This window comes from Meles meles, chromosome 8 (genome assembly GCF_922984935.1).
Source record: "Meles meles chromosome 8, mMelMel3.1 paternal haplotype, whole genome shotgun sequence".
In the NCBI taxonomy this organism is placed as follows: domain Eukaryota; kingdom Metazoa; phylum Chordata; class Mammalia; order Carnivora; family Mustelidae; genus Meles; species Meles meles.
The window spans coordinates 118439612-118454241 of record NC_060073.1 but is presented as its reverse complement, the minus strand read 5'-3'; the positions used below and the strand labels follow the sequence as shown (position 1 = coordinate 118454241).

At 46.9% G+C, this 14630-nt stretch overlaps 1 protein-coding gene across 4 annotated transcripts in view; it reads left to right on the top strand.

Annotated features, from left to right (window-relative positions):
• The window catches only part of DYNC2H1 (dynein cytoplasmic 2 heavy chain 1), a 269900-nt gene that overhangs the window by 232148 nt on the left and 23122 nt on the right, over nucleotides 1-14630 (top strand). For all 4 annotated transcript variants that reach the window (XM_046014703.1, XM_046014702.1, XM_046014701.1 and 1 more), the window contains 3 exons: nucleotides 3960-4069; nucleotides 4947-5028; nucleotides 10178-10294. In XM_046014703.1, coding sequence (XP_045870659.1) covers nucleotides 3960-4069; nucleotides 4947-5028; nucleotides 10178-10294 — 309 coding nt within the window. The remainder of the gene's footprint in view (nucleotides 1-3959; nucleotides 4070-4946; nucleotides 5029-10177; nucleotides 10295-14630) is intronic.

Below are 14630 nucleotides of genomic sequence, written 5' to 3'. Positions count from 1 at the left end.
GCCCTCGGGGAGGCTACCCAGCTGTTTGCACCCCGTACAAGTAGCTCAGCAAAGTACTTTTCAGTAATATGTTTTCTAGGAAGAACCTTGAACAGAAAATCCTCACCTTAAGTAAATCTCAAAAAACTCCTTTTTTACTAAATGTCCTAAAAATGATTGCTAATCTAGATCTGCAATTTGTTAAGCTTTTTTTAAACCTCTGATTTTTAAAATCTCAGTAAAACTGTTTTCTATTTTTTTAATTTTATTTTTTCATTGTTCCAAGATTCATTGTTTATGCACCATACCCAGTGCTCCATGCAATCCGTGCCCTCCTTAATACCCACCACCAGGCTCATCCAACCCCTCACTCCCCTCTAAAATCCTCAGTTTGTTTTTCGGAGTCCATAGTCCTTCATGATTCGTCTCCCCCTCCGATTTCCCCCAACTCCCTTCTCCTCTCCATCTCCCCATGTCCTGCATGTTCTTTGTTATGCTCCACAAATAAGTGAAACCATATGATAATTGACTCTCTCTGCTTGATTTATTTCACTCAGCATAATCTCCTCCAGTCCCATCCACGTTGCTACAAAAGTTGGGTATTCATCCTTTCTGATGGAGGCATAATACTCCATAGTGTATATGGACCACATCTTCCTTATCCATTCATCCGTTGAAGGGCATCTTGGTTCTTTCCACAGTTTGGCGACTGTGGCCATTGCTGCTATGAACATTGGGGTACAGATGGCCCTTCTTTTCACTACATCTGTATCTTTGGGGTAAATACCCAGTAGTGCAACTGCAGGGTCATAGGGCAGCTCTATTTTTAATTTCGTAAGGAATCTCCACAATTTTCCAGACTGGCTCACCAACTTGCATTCCCACCAACAGTGTAGGAGGGTTCCCCTCTCTCCATATCCTCTCCAACACTTGTTGTTTACTGTCTTATTAGTTCTGGCCATTCTAACTGGTGCAAGGTGGTACCTCAATGTGGTCTTGATTTGACTCTCCCTGATGGCTAATGATGATGAACATTTTTCCTCAACATCATTTGTTGAATATTTTTCCCGTTCCCCAGTGATCTGTGATGCTACCTGTATAAAATATTGAATTCTTATATTTTTTCTCATTTTGATCAGAGATGGAAGTTCAGCTTCCTTTTGTATAGATCCATGATACATCTCATAAATGTGTGTGAACACGTGAAAGACTGTGGGGTTTTGCCTGTGGTGTATAACTGATGCTTTCCTGTTGCCCTTTGAGTTCATCTCAAACAGTTCATTATATGAATGTAATTTTGTTACAATAATGATACAGATCTAATTCTTTATTTAACCAGTTGCATTACTGATAACTAATAGCTTTAGCCTCTGACTTTTATATCCTTAAAAATCTTAGTTTTGACTAATATATAAATCAGTCGAAGAACATTTTTGAGTAATGTTTGAAAAAAAAAGTACAGTTGAGTATTTATTTTCTGAACTCTAGCCTAACAAAAGTGATACCTAGTTGTATTCACGAATGAAAGGTAAGTTAACTAGATAAAAAGCCTTTTCCTTCAAAATTCTGTCTATAGGGGCGCCTGGGTGGCTCAGTGGATTGAGCCGCTGCCTTCGGCTCGGGTCATGATCTCAGGGTCCTGGGATCGAGCCCCGCGTCGGGCTCTCTGCTCCGCGGGGAGCCTGCTTCCTCCTCTCTCTCTGCCTGCCTCTCTGCCTGCTTGTGATCTCTCTCTCCGTCAAATAAATAAATAAAGTCTTTAAAAAAAAAAAAAAAAAATTCTGTCTATACTGGTTCATAGGAATAGAACTCTCCTTGTCTTGTTTGTTTGGCTTAAAACCAAGGACGCACGTGCCTTGACGGGTCGTGATCACCCAGGCTCCGCAGCTGACCTTCAGATCTGTTCCTGATGTGTGACTGTCTGCGGGTTTGGACAAGTAGAGGGTGACACGCGCTTGTCATTACGGCAGCACTCACAGTACTTTGACTGCCCTCGAAACCCTCCGCGTTCCGCCCCGGCACCCCTCGCCCAGCCCCGCCAGCCGCCGGTCTTCTTCCCATCTCCAGAGTCTGCCTTTCGTGCTACGGCAAGCTGTGGAGCTGCTGCCTGTTCTCACGGCTTCTCTGCCTCGGCAGGGCGCGGCGAAGGTCCTTCCCGTCCTTCCGGGCCCACCGCGCTGCTTCAGTGCATTCGTGCAGGATTCCTGAAGGACGTCTTGGTCGCTTCCCAGCGCTGACAGTACTGAGAAAGCAGCTCTGAACAGGCTGAAATGTAATTTTTAACAATGTGCTTCACTGTGTTTTCTTCTGCGAAGTTTGCTGTTCAAAGACAACATACACATTAAAAGAATCTTTGTTATTTAGATTCTCTTAGCAAATATGCCTTTGCTTTAGTCTGCCATTAAGCCTGACAAAAAGCATTTGTTCCCCCCCATGGACTAATAAAAACATTCCTACTATAGAAGCTTTTCCTTCTTCTTTTTCATGTTATTAGTTCACATTTTAAGTAGAAATCTGATTATTAGCCACACGTGAATTTTTAGTTAATTTGAACATAATGCATGTCTGATATGGGCAACAACTGGTTTGAAATGTTTGAATCAAAATTTAAAGAATTAATGACAGGACTAAATGAAATATGTATGCACTAAATATTACTTATAAAAGATCATGTGAGCATAATTTGTTAGCTTTGTCTAGCTAATGAAAGTAGAAGGCAGATAATGAAAACATTTCATAGGGAGTAAACCAAATAAACAATAATTTAAACATCCTTAAAATAGGTAATATCCAAGAAGAAATAATTATAGTTTGCTAAAGAGCTCTTTTGAGGTTGTTTCTGCTTTTTAAGTAAGCGTGTGATGAACTGGTGTTAGGGCCACAGGAAGGTTTTGCTGCAGGCAGGAGGAGGTCAGAGGCATTGGACGTTCACGCAAACACAGGAGTGTGGAGCGGCTTCTCCGCACCTGGCTGACAGGTGTATGTGCTTGGGGGACGGGCTGTTTCAGCACAGGACGCATAGCTCTTTGTACGGGAGTGAGTCATCACCGTGTTTCCCAGCCTTCATAATCATACAAAGTGAATGACTGAGTAGGTGAGGGCTGTGCGGGGTGGTACCAGCTGATGTCACCTGGGCTGACAGACTGACGGACTGGCCCAGATGGCCACGGGAATCACCAGTAAGTTACCTTTCTCATAAGGCGCCTCAGCACCTGCCCGGTGGATCACACAGAAACCATCGCATGGGGCTGCTTCAGTCGGCCTCCTGCCCTCCGTGTCCTGGGCGGCGAGAGGAGTAGGACGCTCGGGGCTCGGTGGCGGGGGAAGCGCAGGGTCGCTTGTTAGCCGCAGGAAGCCCGTCGGCAGTGAGACACCTAGGACATGCTTGGGGACGATGTGTGTTTCTCCAAGGGACATAGCGGGTTTATAAAATGCCAGATAAGAAGAGACTGAGCAGAAACACCTTTTACCAAAGAACCCTTTCTTGTTGGACGGGACCCTCCTCTGCAGTACTTGGCTCAGCAAGGTGGCAAATCTGCAGGCAGGTCTGGATGGGGGCCCATTCAGTTCGCAGGACCAGGACTCGGGGGCCCTGCGGGGTCTGCGCTGGGACCCCGTTCTCAGTCAGCTTCTGAGCACACTCCGAATCGCGGCTCATCGAGAGAAGCGCCGGCCCCGGTGGAAATGCCGATCGTGAGATGTTTTTTCTAATTTTACGCTTTTTATTTGGAGTAGAATTTTACCAACAAAGGATTGTGCAAGGAAGCTTTTTTACGGTGGATGGATATTATGTCAGAAACAAATTTCAGTAGACTCACGACGTAAAGCAGAATCTTTTTTCCAGGCACTGTTTCAGAGCAGCTGGGAATGGTGTAACTTCGTCACTGAACATGACTTCTACATAATAGTTCTTTAACAGATTTGTCTTCCATGTTTACAGAGTTTTTAAACGGGTGTGTGTCTTATTCTTTCCCCTCCAGAGCTGGGTAGAGAGGGCTGAGAAGCAGGCTCTTCTGTCGGACACACTCGACCTGTCTGAGCTCTTCCATCCAGACACGTTTCTCAACGCCCTTCGCCAGGAGACGGCCAGGTGAGCCGAACTCTTGACACGTCTGTCTCTCCGCTTCCTGCGCTTGGGATCACATTCCCTTCATTCAGAAATAAACTTATTATTAAATCAAGGGAGTTTCTTAACAGGGAGCTTTTAGTTTGAAAAATATTGCTTAGAATTATGATGTTTTTATTAGAATTGAAAAGGTGAAATTTAATTTTTAAATTGTCGGTGATTGGCCTGGATAAGCTGTGTCTGACTGGGTGGGCGGAGGAACCACTCGTAGGTAAAGGGGTCAACGGGAAAGAGCAGTAAGTGTGGGGTTTCTCAGTCTCGCCAGCCACGTTGTGTCTCCCCATGGCCACCATTGGGCCCTGCGCAGAAGCATTTTGATTTTTGCAGACCCCTCTCTGAGACATGCCGGCCAGGCTTGCTGGTGGGGAGCAGGGTTTGATAGTTAAAACCAAGCTCTTTTTTAGGACACATTTGGATAATCGTATCACATAGACTGATTTTTTAAATAAATTAGAATGGACTAAAAGGCACTTGGAAAAGTAAACTGAACCAGATTTAGTTCTGTGTTGGTTTGGGGAGATTTCCGTGTGTAGTGCCTGGGGGTCATTTCATAAGTGCCCGTGTTTCGGTTCAACTAATAAGCATGATGGCACACTGCCAGCGTGCTGGGCCGACGGAGGCGGAGGATGGAGCGGCGAAGCCCTGTGTGCCTTCGCGGCAGGGGATCCTGTAGGCCGTTCCTTCACAGATGTGGCGTGAGGTCTAAGACTGTGCATCGTTCAGGAAATCTGCTTCCCTGCACATTGTAAATGTTTCAGTTGTAAACAAAGAGGAACATGTCAGCCTGTCTGTATTTCAGTTCTCGAGATGCTTCCTGACTTTGGCTGCTTCCCTGTTACAGGGCGATGGGCTGCTCCGTGGACAGCCTTAAGTTCGTAGCCTCGTGGAAGGGTCGGCTGCGAGAGGCAAAGCTGCAGATTAAGGTAGGGGTAATTCTGATGCTGATCCAAGCCTGAAAGTAATAATATTGCCAACTTGATAACGACTCTGACTCCCGTGGCCGACTTGCTTATCTTAGTGGAAGATTAGCAGAAATATCGTATGTCCTATGTGAAAAGTCAAAGTCAAGACTTAGGATGAAGCAACTTGGACAAAACAAAAATCCTTTCCACTCTTAAAAATAAGACTGTTAGGGACACAACATACTGAAAAATGTAGTTTTTGGTAAAAAATGATACAAATCTTAAAGTTCAGTTAGGTTTCTTGCTCTAAAATTCAATTCAGTAAATATTAACTGTACAATAAAGCAAGTATAAAGTATAGTTTATGGAAAATAGACCAAGTCTTGTCCTCACAGAGGTTACAGTTTGTGAGTATATTAGTTTGGTGTAAAATTCAAGCCATCTGTGCTTTTTTTTTTTTTTTTAAAGATTTCATTTATTTATTTGACAGACAGAGATCACAAGTAGGCAGAGAGGTAGGCAGAGAGAGAGAGAGAGAGAGGGAAGCAGACTCCCCGCTGAGCAGAGAGCCTGATGTGGGACTGGATCCCAGGACCCTGAGATCATGACCTGAACCGAAGGCAGACCCTTCACTGACTGAGCCACCCAGGTGCCCCCCCAGCCCTCTGTGTTTAAAAAGAAAGCAACTCAAGCCATGTTTTGTGGCATAAATTTTCTCTGGTGGCTTTCCTGTTAAAAACCCATTACTTTTACAGGGGGAAATGGGTCAGGAGAGACTGCGGAGTCCTGGAAACAAAGGGAAGGTTTGGAGGGGAGGAGGGAGGCAGGGGAGCTGAGGGAGCCTGGTGATGGGCAGTCAGGAGGGCACGGACTGTATGGAGAACTGGGTGTTGTCGTGAACAGTGAGTCTTGGAACACAGCATCAAACACTAATGATGTACTGTACGGTGACTAACAGGACACAGTGGAGGAATCCATTACTTTATAATAATAAGTAACTATAGGAACACGCTCATGCACATGTGAACGACTAAACCAGTTCACAGTCTGCAGTGGTAACGTCTCCCAGCGACGGCAGCCTCGGCGTGCAGCCTGGCGCCTTCCAGCCGTTCCTCCCGTCCGCGTGCGGGGGCCGCCTGCGGCCCGCTGCCCCGACACAGCACGTGGGGCCGGTGGCTGGTATGACAGAGGCCCGCGGACGGTTCCCACCTCGTGTCGCCACCCTGTCTTCCCGGGCCTCACCTGCATTCAGCCTTAAGTCAGCCACATGTACGACTCCGGCTCTTTCTCCTAGGCAGCCTGGGGCAAGTGGCTTTTCACAGGTTCTGTTTACATAGTTGTGGTTCCCGGGTGCACGGTTTTCACTTCCCTAGTGCTCTGTGGCGTACTGTAGAGTCTGTTTATTGTGTTTACTCGTGGTCCGTCCTAGTCCACTGGAATGAAAGTCCCATGACACTGTCCCATGACACATTGTTCTCGAGGTTTGTTTGTATCCACGTACGTCGAGCCACAGCTGTTACATGGTGGGCGCTCACTTGAGCCCTGGTTGGGCAGTTGAGTTTGGGCCTCTAGCAGGAGAGGCCCTGTGGTGGGGGTGTAGTGTCTGCAGGGGCTTTCTGGTGTGCCAGAGAGCTGCTCATCGATGACAAGCTGGATCTTTCTCTTTTGGCTCTCTAGAGATGGCTATACAATTCTCCCCTGGAGCTGAAGGAATCAGAAGGATTTTCTTTCATTCCATTGTGTTTCTTTTTTTTTTTTTAAAGATTTTATTTATTTGACAGAGAGAGATCACAAGTAGGCAGAGAGACAGGCAGAGAGAGCAAGAGGGAAGCAGGCTCCCCGCTGAGCAGAGAGCCCGACGCGGGACTCGATCCCAGGACCCTGAGATCATGACCCGAGCCGAAGGCAGCGGCCCAAACCACTGAGCCCATAAGAACGACCTTCTCTATCGCTGCTGGTCTGCTACTCTGGCCCAGCCGTCAGGGACAGGGAGGGCAGGCCTGTCATCAGGAGCTGTGCCCGAGCAGGCGGTGTGGTCTCTGCTGCTGTGAGCCCCATGGGTGGTGCGGGCCATCATTCTTCAGACGTCCACTGGTATAAACAGCAAGGGAAATGGGTTACATTCAGAGTCAGAGTGTGTTAGTATTTCTGGAACCACGTGGCCTCTGCTCTTACAACAAAGGAGTAAAAGTATCTACAACCAGAAAACCCCAAGCTCTATGTTATGTTTTGTAGCTTGGAGGGGAGAGGTGGACAGTTAGTAAAACAATATTCTTTTTTTTTTAAGATTTTATTTATTTATTTGACAGACAGAGATCACAAGCAGGCAGAGAGGCAGGCAGAGAGAGAAGGAGGGGAAGCAGGCTCCCTGCCGAGCAGAGAGCCCCATGTGGGACTCGATCTCAGGACCCTGGGATCATGACCCGAACCGAAGGCAGAGGCTTTAACCCACTGAGCTACCCAGGCGCCCCAGTAAAACAATATTCTAATCTTAGTTCTCCAGAAAAGAACCACGTGACTTTGAGCAATTCGTGGAGTCATCTGAGTCCTTGTAGTCTCGTTTGTGATGGGTTTAATAACGTTTCGTGGAAGACTGAAAACTCAGGTGTGTGGGAGGGCGTGCGTTGCTTTCTAGGTCTCTTTCAACCTCCCCCGCCTTAGGCCGAGTCAGCCACGGACATGTTCAGGCAAGGCTGTAGTTCTCCTCACCGGTCAGTGTCCCCGACCCTCTAGACCTGCCTAAGAGAACACCTGTGTCTGTTGATCCCCAGTCCCCGGACCGTGTTCCTCTAGGGTGTCCTCGCTACTGCTGCTGACCTGCCATGGCCCAACAGGGCTGTGAAGGGTGGTGCTGGGTCTGCTGGCGACTGGCTGCCCACGTGTCCCCACTCGGAGCTGGCCCGTGGCAGGGAGGGGACCTCCCCAGCAGCTCCAGAGCCCCCCGCTGTCCCCCGTACACTGAGGCCACCACACCCCAAAGGGCAAACGGGGAGGCCGCGACTCGGTCGGGTCAGTGTGTTTCCTGTGCCGCGGGGCTGCTTGGGAAGGCCGGGCCACCTAGTGTCCCCACGTGCCGTGCTTCCTGTGGGAGCTGGGGGAGCTCTCGTCTGCCTTGGGCTGTCTCTCGGGGCTCGCGGTCCTCGTCTGTCCTGGGCTGTGTCTCGGGGCTTGTGTTCTGCTCCTGTTGGGCCTCCTCTTTGGCTGGCTGCTCGGCTCAGTACTCCGGTGAGGAGGAGTACAGCCTGCCAAATTGTGGATTTGAGCAGTAGGAAATCCATCAGCCTGGAGACTGGTGAGGGTCCTCCACGCTGTTGTTTTCGGCAATGCAGGAAATGTCTTGAGCCTGTCTTCGCTCACGCCTCCCTTTGAAGGAGAGCTGCAGGGGAAACACGGGGGACCTTTGTGGAGGCCGTTCCGACCCCGGTATGTTGTTTTACGATGCAGACGATGCGGTATTACGTGTTGGCATTCTTACATTTCAGTTTCATTCTCAGGAGTGAGGAGGTCTTTAAATTCCACCGATGACCCTTAAATTTCATGATAGAGTAGTCACAGGGGGTGCGGAGAGAGGAGGGGAGATTTAGAGGTGTTTCTTGGAAGTGGCAGGACTGGGCAGTTTGACAGCCCAGGGGAGGCTGGGGGAGCCCGGATGTGTGTTGGGGCTCAGAGGTGCCGACGACCGAAACAAGGCTCGGAGAGTGTGCTTTCTCAGCCAGCCACCCCTCGTTAGTCTGCAGAGACCAGTGAAGCCCTTCTGTCTCAGGAGCCGCCTGTCACAAGGTCAGGTTGGGGCTCTCTCAGCGAGAACTGTGTCTGCACATTTCCAGACAGACTAGTTCGGCTTGAAACCTAGAGACATTCTAGCACTGCAATTAGCAGGTACTCTCGAAATTTCAACATTTTGTCAAGGCCACCACGCCCTGTCAACGCTCCAAGTGGCCCAAGTGTCATCACGTCAGTGCCGGAGTGGAAAGAATATTAAACTTGGTCTTCCATAATTCTGTTTTTATACCGGCGCTCTCACTAGATCGAGGTGTCTGTCTTTTCTGTGGTACAGCAGTCTTGCTGCAAAATTAGCTCTTCCGAATCACTGGCCCAGGCGCACCCCACCGCGACCTCCTCACCTCCACGCTCCCTCAGACCCGCTCCCCGCGACCTTCTGGTAAGCCTCTCTGGACTCTAAAGGCTAGAGCGCTTCCATTAGCATTTGATGAAACCTGAAGGTACTAGGTAATGTTTATAAGATCGTTCTGTATTCGGCACCTGGATGGCTCAGGCGGGTAAGTGTCAGACTCTTGGTTTCGGCGCAGGTCATGATCTGGGGGTCCTGGGATCGAGCCCCACGTCGGGCTCCGTGCGGAGTCTGCTTGGGATTCTCCCACTGCCCCTTCCCTGCCTGGGTATGCGCGCTCTCTCTCTCTCTCAAATAAAACCTTTAAAGAGAAGAGATTATTCTGTATTTTCTATCAAGTTTGCATTATGAGCCTGCAGATGTGGCTCTGAATGCAGCGGACCGGCTTGACCTCTGCTGCCTGTGGATAAGCTCCGGGTAGATTAACAGTGCAGACTGAAAGGATGAACACTTAAAGAAGAAACATGAAACTAATATTACCAAAATAGTTGTATTTTTATTTTCATAATTCCCGAAATGTACACGAAGGTTAGCATAGAGAAAGAGAAGAACTCTTCATTACTCTCCCAGCTCTGCACGGCACGGGGTTTTGCCTTCAACTTTCGGAGCTTTATTCTTTTCTTCAAAAAAATGCTATCAGAACCCTGAGCAAGGGGCACACATGGTCTCCTTTAATTACACTTTTCTCTCACCCTCTTGGAGAAAGGCTAACGTTTGGTCATGTTCCATCATATTTATATTATATTATATTTCTATTAACCTAATATGGACACACCCACAGTTGTAACTAAATACATTTTAAGCAGTTGTTTCTGAACTATCTGCTAAATAAATAGTCAGAGAGGCAGAAGTCCTGTGAACACTGGCCCGGGTCTTCACCTTCTTTATTCTCCGATTAGATACCGTCATCTTTGCTTTCAGAATACGTGGCGTCCGGAGTCGGAGAGCACGTGTGGTCTCGTGGCGTTCGCTAGCGCACAGTGGCTCCTGATGTCAGACTGCCTGTGGATTTCAGTGGTTTGCTTGTTTCCCCCACAGATGGGCGGCCTGCTGCTGGAAGGCTGCAGTTTTGACGGGAGCCGGCTCTCGGAACAGCACCACGACTCTCCCAGCGTGTCTCCCGTTCTCCCTTGCTGTGTGGGCTGGATTCCCCAGGTAACGCCGCTCTGCCGCTGGGTTGAGACTGTCTCGGCCTTGGCATTTTTTGTTTGCTTTCTGATGTCCCCTGCGTTTGAACAAATTTAGAGTCAAAATATTGTATCCTTTATGATTCTTAAAATGTATTGGGCATTTAAAAATCTTTGTTTTGTTATGGAAAGAATAGCATTATAGTTTCTGATTTCTAAGTAATGTATATCCTGCTAAGGAAAAAAGCCTCTATGGATAGTCTGGATGACCGTACAGTATGTTCTTTATTTCCCAAGTCAGCCATGTAGACACTGAGTGTGGACAGGTTAAGACACATCTGATTGCTGGCAGGCTCTGTCCCTGTGCTGGGATTAGGCAGGTGAAGCAGCACTGTGGTTGACACATACGTTACATGAGTTTCAGGTGAACAACACAGCGATGCTGTGCTCACCACAAGCGGGGCCACCGTCTGTCCCCCGACAACTCCGTCCCAGTACCACTGACCTTATGCCCTGGGCTGCGCCGTTCACCCCCATGACTCCTTCCGCAACTGGAAGGCGGCACCTCGCACTCCGACACTCCCTCTGCCCACCCCCCAACCCCCACACCCTTGGGCGACCACTGGATTGTTTTCTGTATTTGGCTTCTGTTTCTGTATTGTTTATTGGTTCATTTGGTTTGTTCCTTGGATTCCACATAGAGATGAACCCACATGGTCTTTCTCTGACTTATTTCACTCGGCATAACACCCTCTCCATTCACCCATCTTGTCCCGAGTGGCAGGCTCGCTCTCTCTTTGTGGCCATGTGTATGTGGACAAGCATGTGTGTGCACGTCCGCGCCGTCCGTCCACGTGCCGCGCGCTGTCCGCCCATGAGTGCGCATGTCCTGGCTGTCATAAGGAACGCCGCTGTCAACAGAGGGATGCAGGTATCTTTTCAAGTTAGTGCTTTTGTGTTTCTGGGGTAAACACACAGCAGTGCGGCAGGGAGTGCTTCAGGTATTCCCACTTTCACTTTGTAGGTGGCTTCGCTGCGGTCTCCCCAGTGGCTGCGCCCGTTTGCGTTCCCAGCAAAGTGCACGAAGGTTCCTTTTTCTCCGCATCTTCACCAACACTGGTTGTTTCTTGTCTTCTTGATTCTGGCCATCCTGACAGTGTGAGGTTTCAGAGCTCTTGTGAGTCTTTGAAACGCGTGTGTGTGGTGGGGTGATGCGCATCTTTGATGTGTCTCTGTCTGTGTCTCATCTTGGAAAAACGTCTGCTCAGATCCTCTGCCTCTTGTTTTAATCAGATTATTTGGTTTTGGGGGCGGAGTCCTAGAAGTTCTTGGATGTTCTGGACGTTAGTTCCTTATCAGAGGCATCACGGCACATAGCTCCTTTCATGCCTTTTTGTTTTGTGGACAGTTTCCTTTGCTGTGCGGAAGCTTTTAATGTTGGTGTCATCCCACTGGTTTCTTTTTGCGTTTGTTTCCCTCACCTCGGGAGATGGATCTGAAAATGTGTTGCTGAGAGCTTCCTGCCTGTGTGTGCTTCTGGGATTTATATGCTGTCAGGCCTCACATTTAAGACTTGAATCCATCTTAAGTTTATTCTGCGGATGGTGTAAGAAAACGGTCGATTTCATTCTTCTATAGGTAGCTGTCCAGGTTTCCCAACACCACTTATTCAAAAGATGGTCATTTTTTAATTGTATATTCCTGTATCATTTTCCATAGATTAACTGACCACGTGAGCATGGGTTTGTTTCTGGGCTTGTTTTTCTGTTCTCTTGATCTGTGTCTCACACTGTTCTGATGACCACAGCTTTGTCGCTGATCTTGAACCCTGGGGTTGTGTTACCTACAGCTTTGTTCTTCTAACATTGCTTTGGCTGTTTAGGGTCTTTTGTGGGTACCTACAAATTTTAGGATTATTTGTTCTAGTTCTATGAAGAATGCTGTGGGCATTTTGATAGGGATTGCCCTGATTCTGCACGTTGCTCTGAATAGCGTGGATATTTTAGCAATATTAACTTTCCTAACCTGTGAGTCTGGTGTGTCTTTACATTCGTGTTGTCTTGAATTTCTTTCATCAGAGCTTTATGGGCTTTAGATCACTCAGGTTTCACCTCCTTGGTTAAGATTTTTCTTAGGCATTTTTTTTCATTTTGGTGCAATTATAAATGGAATTTTTTCCTAAGTTTCTCAGCTACTTTGTTATTAGTGCGTAAAAATGCAATAGGCTTCTGTATATTCATTTTATATCCTGAAACTTCACTGAATTCATTTGTTTTAATGTTTTGGTTTTTTTTTTTTTTTTTTTTTTGGTGGAGTCTGTAGGACTCCTACCTCTGCTCTCATGTCATCTGCCAACTGTGACACTTTCGCCTCTTTACTGGCGTAGATGGCATTTGTTTCTCTCGTCTGATTGTCGCAGTTAGGACTGGGCTGTTACTTTGAATAAATGTGGCAGGAGTGCACCTCTTGTCCCTGGTCGTAGAGGGAAAGCCCTGTTTCTCACCTTCTCATCATGCTGTTAGCTGTGGGTTTGTCCTACAAAGCCTGTATTATGTTGACATATGTTCCTTCTAAATCCCTTTTTTTAATCAGGAGTCTTTATCAGGAGTGGATGTTGAATTTTTTTTTTTTTTGCTTTTTCTGCATCTACTGAGACGATCATGTGATTTTTCGCCTCCATTTTGTTACCGTGGTGTGTGACTCTGAATGACTGCAGATCGTCAAACCATCCTCGCATCCCCAGAATAGATCCCACTTGGTCATGGTGAGTGATCGTGATGGATTTTTGAATGTCCTTTACTAATATTTTGTTGAGGATTTCTGCATCTGTATTCTTTGGGGATATTGGCCTGTAGTTCTCTTTTTTGGTAGTGCCTTTGTCTGATTTTTCTGTCAGGATAACTGGTTTTGTAGCATGAATTTAGAAGCTTCCCTTCCTCTTTGATTTCTTTGGGAGAGTTTGGGGAGGATATTGAGTCTTATTTAAATGTTTGGTAGACTGCACTTGGGAAGCCATCAGGCCCTGGAGTTTTTGTTTGTTCGGAGTCTTATGGATTACTGATTCACTTTCATTATTAGTACTCAGTCTTCAGATTTCCTACTACTTGATTCATTCTTGGAGGGTTTGATGTTTCTAGGACTCTCTCCATTTCTTCTAGACTGTCCAGTGCATTAGAACAGTTTCTCGTACTACTGTCGTATGGTCCTTGGTATATCTAAGGTGGCGGCCGTTCCTCGTTTCAGGGGTGATGGTGTATATTCTCTCTCTCTCTCTCTCTCTCTCTCTCGGAGTCCAGCTAAAGGTAAATCAGAGAACCAGCTCTTAGTTTCACTGATTTCTATTTTTTTCTAGTTCATATTTCACGTACTTCACATACTTTTACTCTCATCTTTCTTCTTTCTACAAACTTAGAGATTTGTTCTTTTGTTACAGTTCCTTTAGGTGTGAGGTTAGATTGTTAATTTGAGGTTTTTCTAGTTTCTTGAGGTTGGCCTGCATCACTGTAAATTGCCCTCCTTTAGAATTGCCCTGTCTGTGCAGATGTTTTCAGATTGTTGTTTTTTAATTTCCATTTGTCTCTGTGAGTTTTTTATTCCTTTTAGGTTTCTTCATTGACGCATTGGTAGGATGTGGTTTAGCTCCCACCTGTTTGTGTTTTGTTCATGTTTTTTCTGGTAATTTCTAGCTTCATATCTTTGTGGTCAGAAAAGAAGCTTGATATGATTTCAGTCTTCAGTATCCTTAGACTTGTTCTGTGGACTAACCGGGGATCTCATCTACAGAAAATCCCATGCCCCACACAGAAATGGGTTTTTGGTTTTCTGCCTGGATGATCTCTGTTGATGTAAGGGGTGTGTTAAAGTCCCCGATTATTACTGTATTATCTCTGTTAACGTTTGCATTTAGGTGTTCAAATGCCGGGTGCGTAGATACTAACGACCGTTACTCGCCCTTGCTGGATCCTGTTATCACTGTGCAGCTCCTTCTTTGTCTTGCTACGATCTTTGCTTTAACATCTGTTTTGTCTGATGTACGTGTTGCTACCTCGGGGGTGTTTTCTACTACCATCTTCATGGGTTGTCTTTCTCCAACTCTTCATGTTCAGTATGTAGGTGTCTCAGGGTCTGGAGTGAGTCCCCCACAGGCAGCATAGAGGTGGGTCTTCTTTTATTATCCATTCATTCTCCCGATGTCTGTTGACTGGCGCATTTGGGCCATTTACAGTTAAAGGAATTATTGATAAGAATTTATTGCCATTTTGCTGATCATTTTCTGGTTGTAGTTCTTCCTTGTTTCTTTCATCTTCTCTTGCTCTATTTCCTGGTAACAGAGGAGTTTGTACAGCATTAGGTTTGACTTTCCC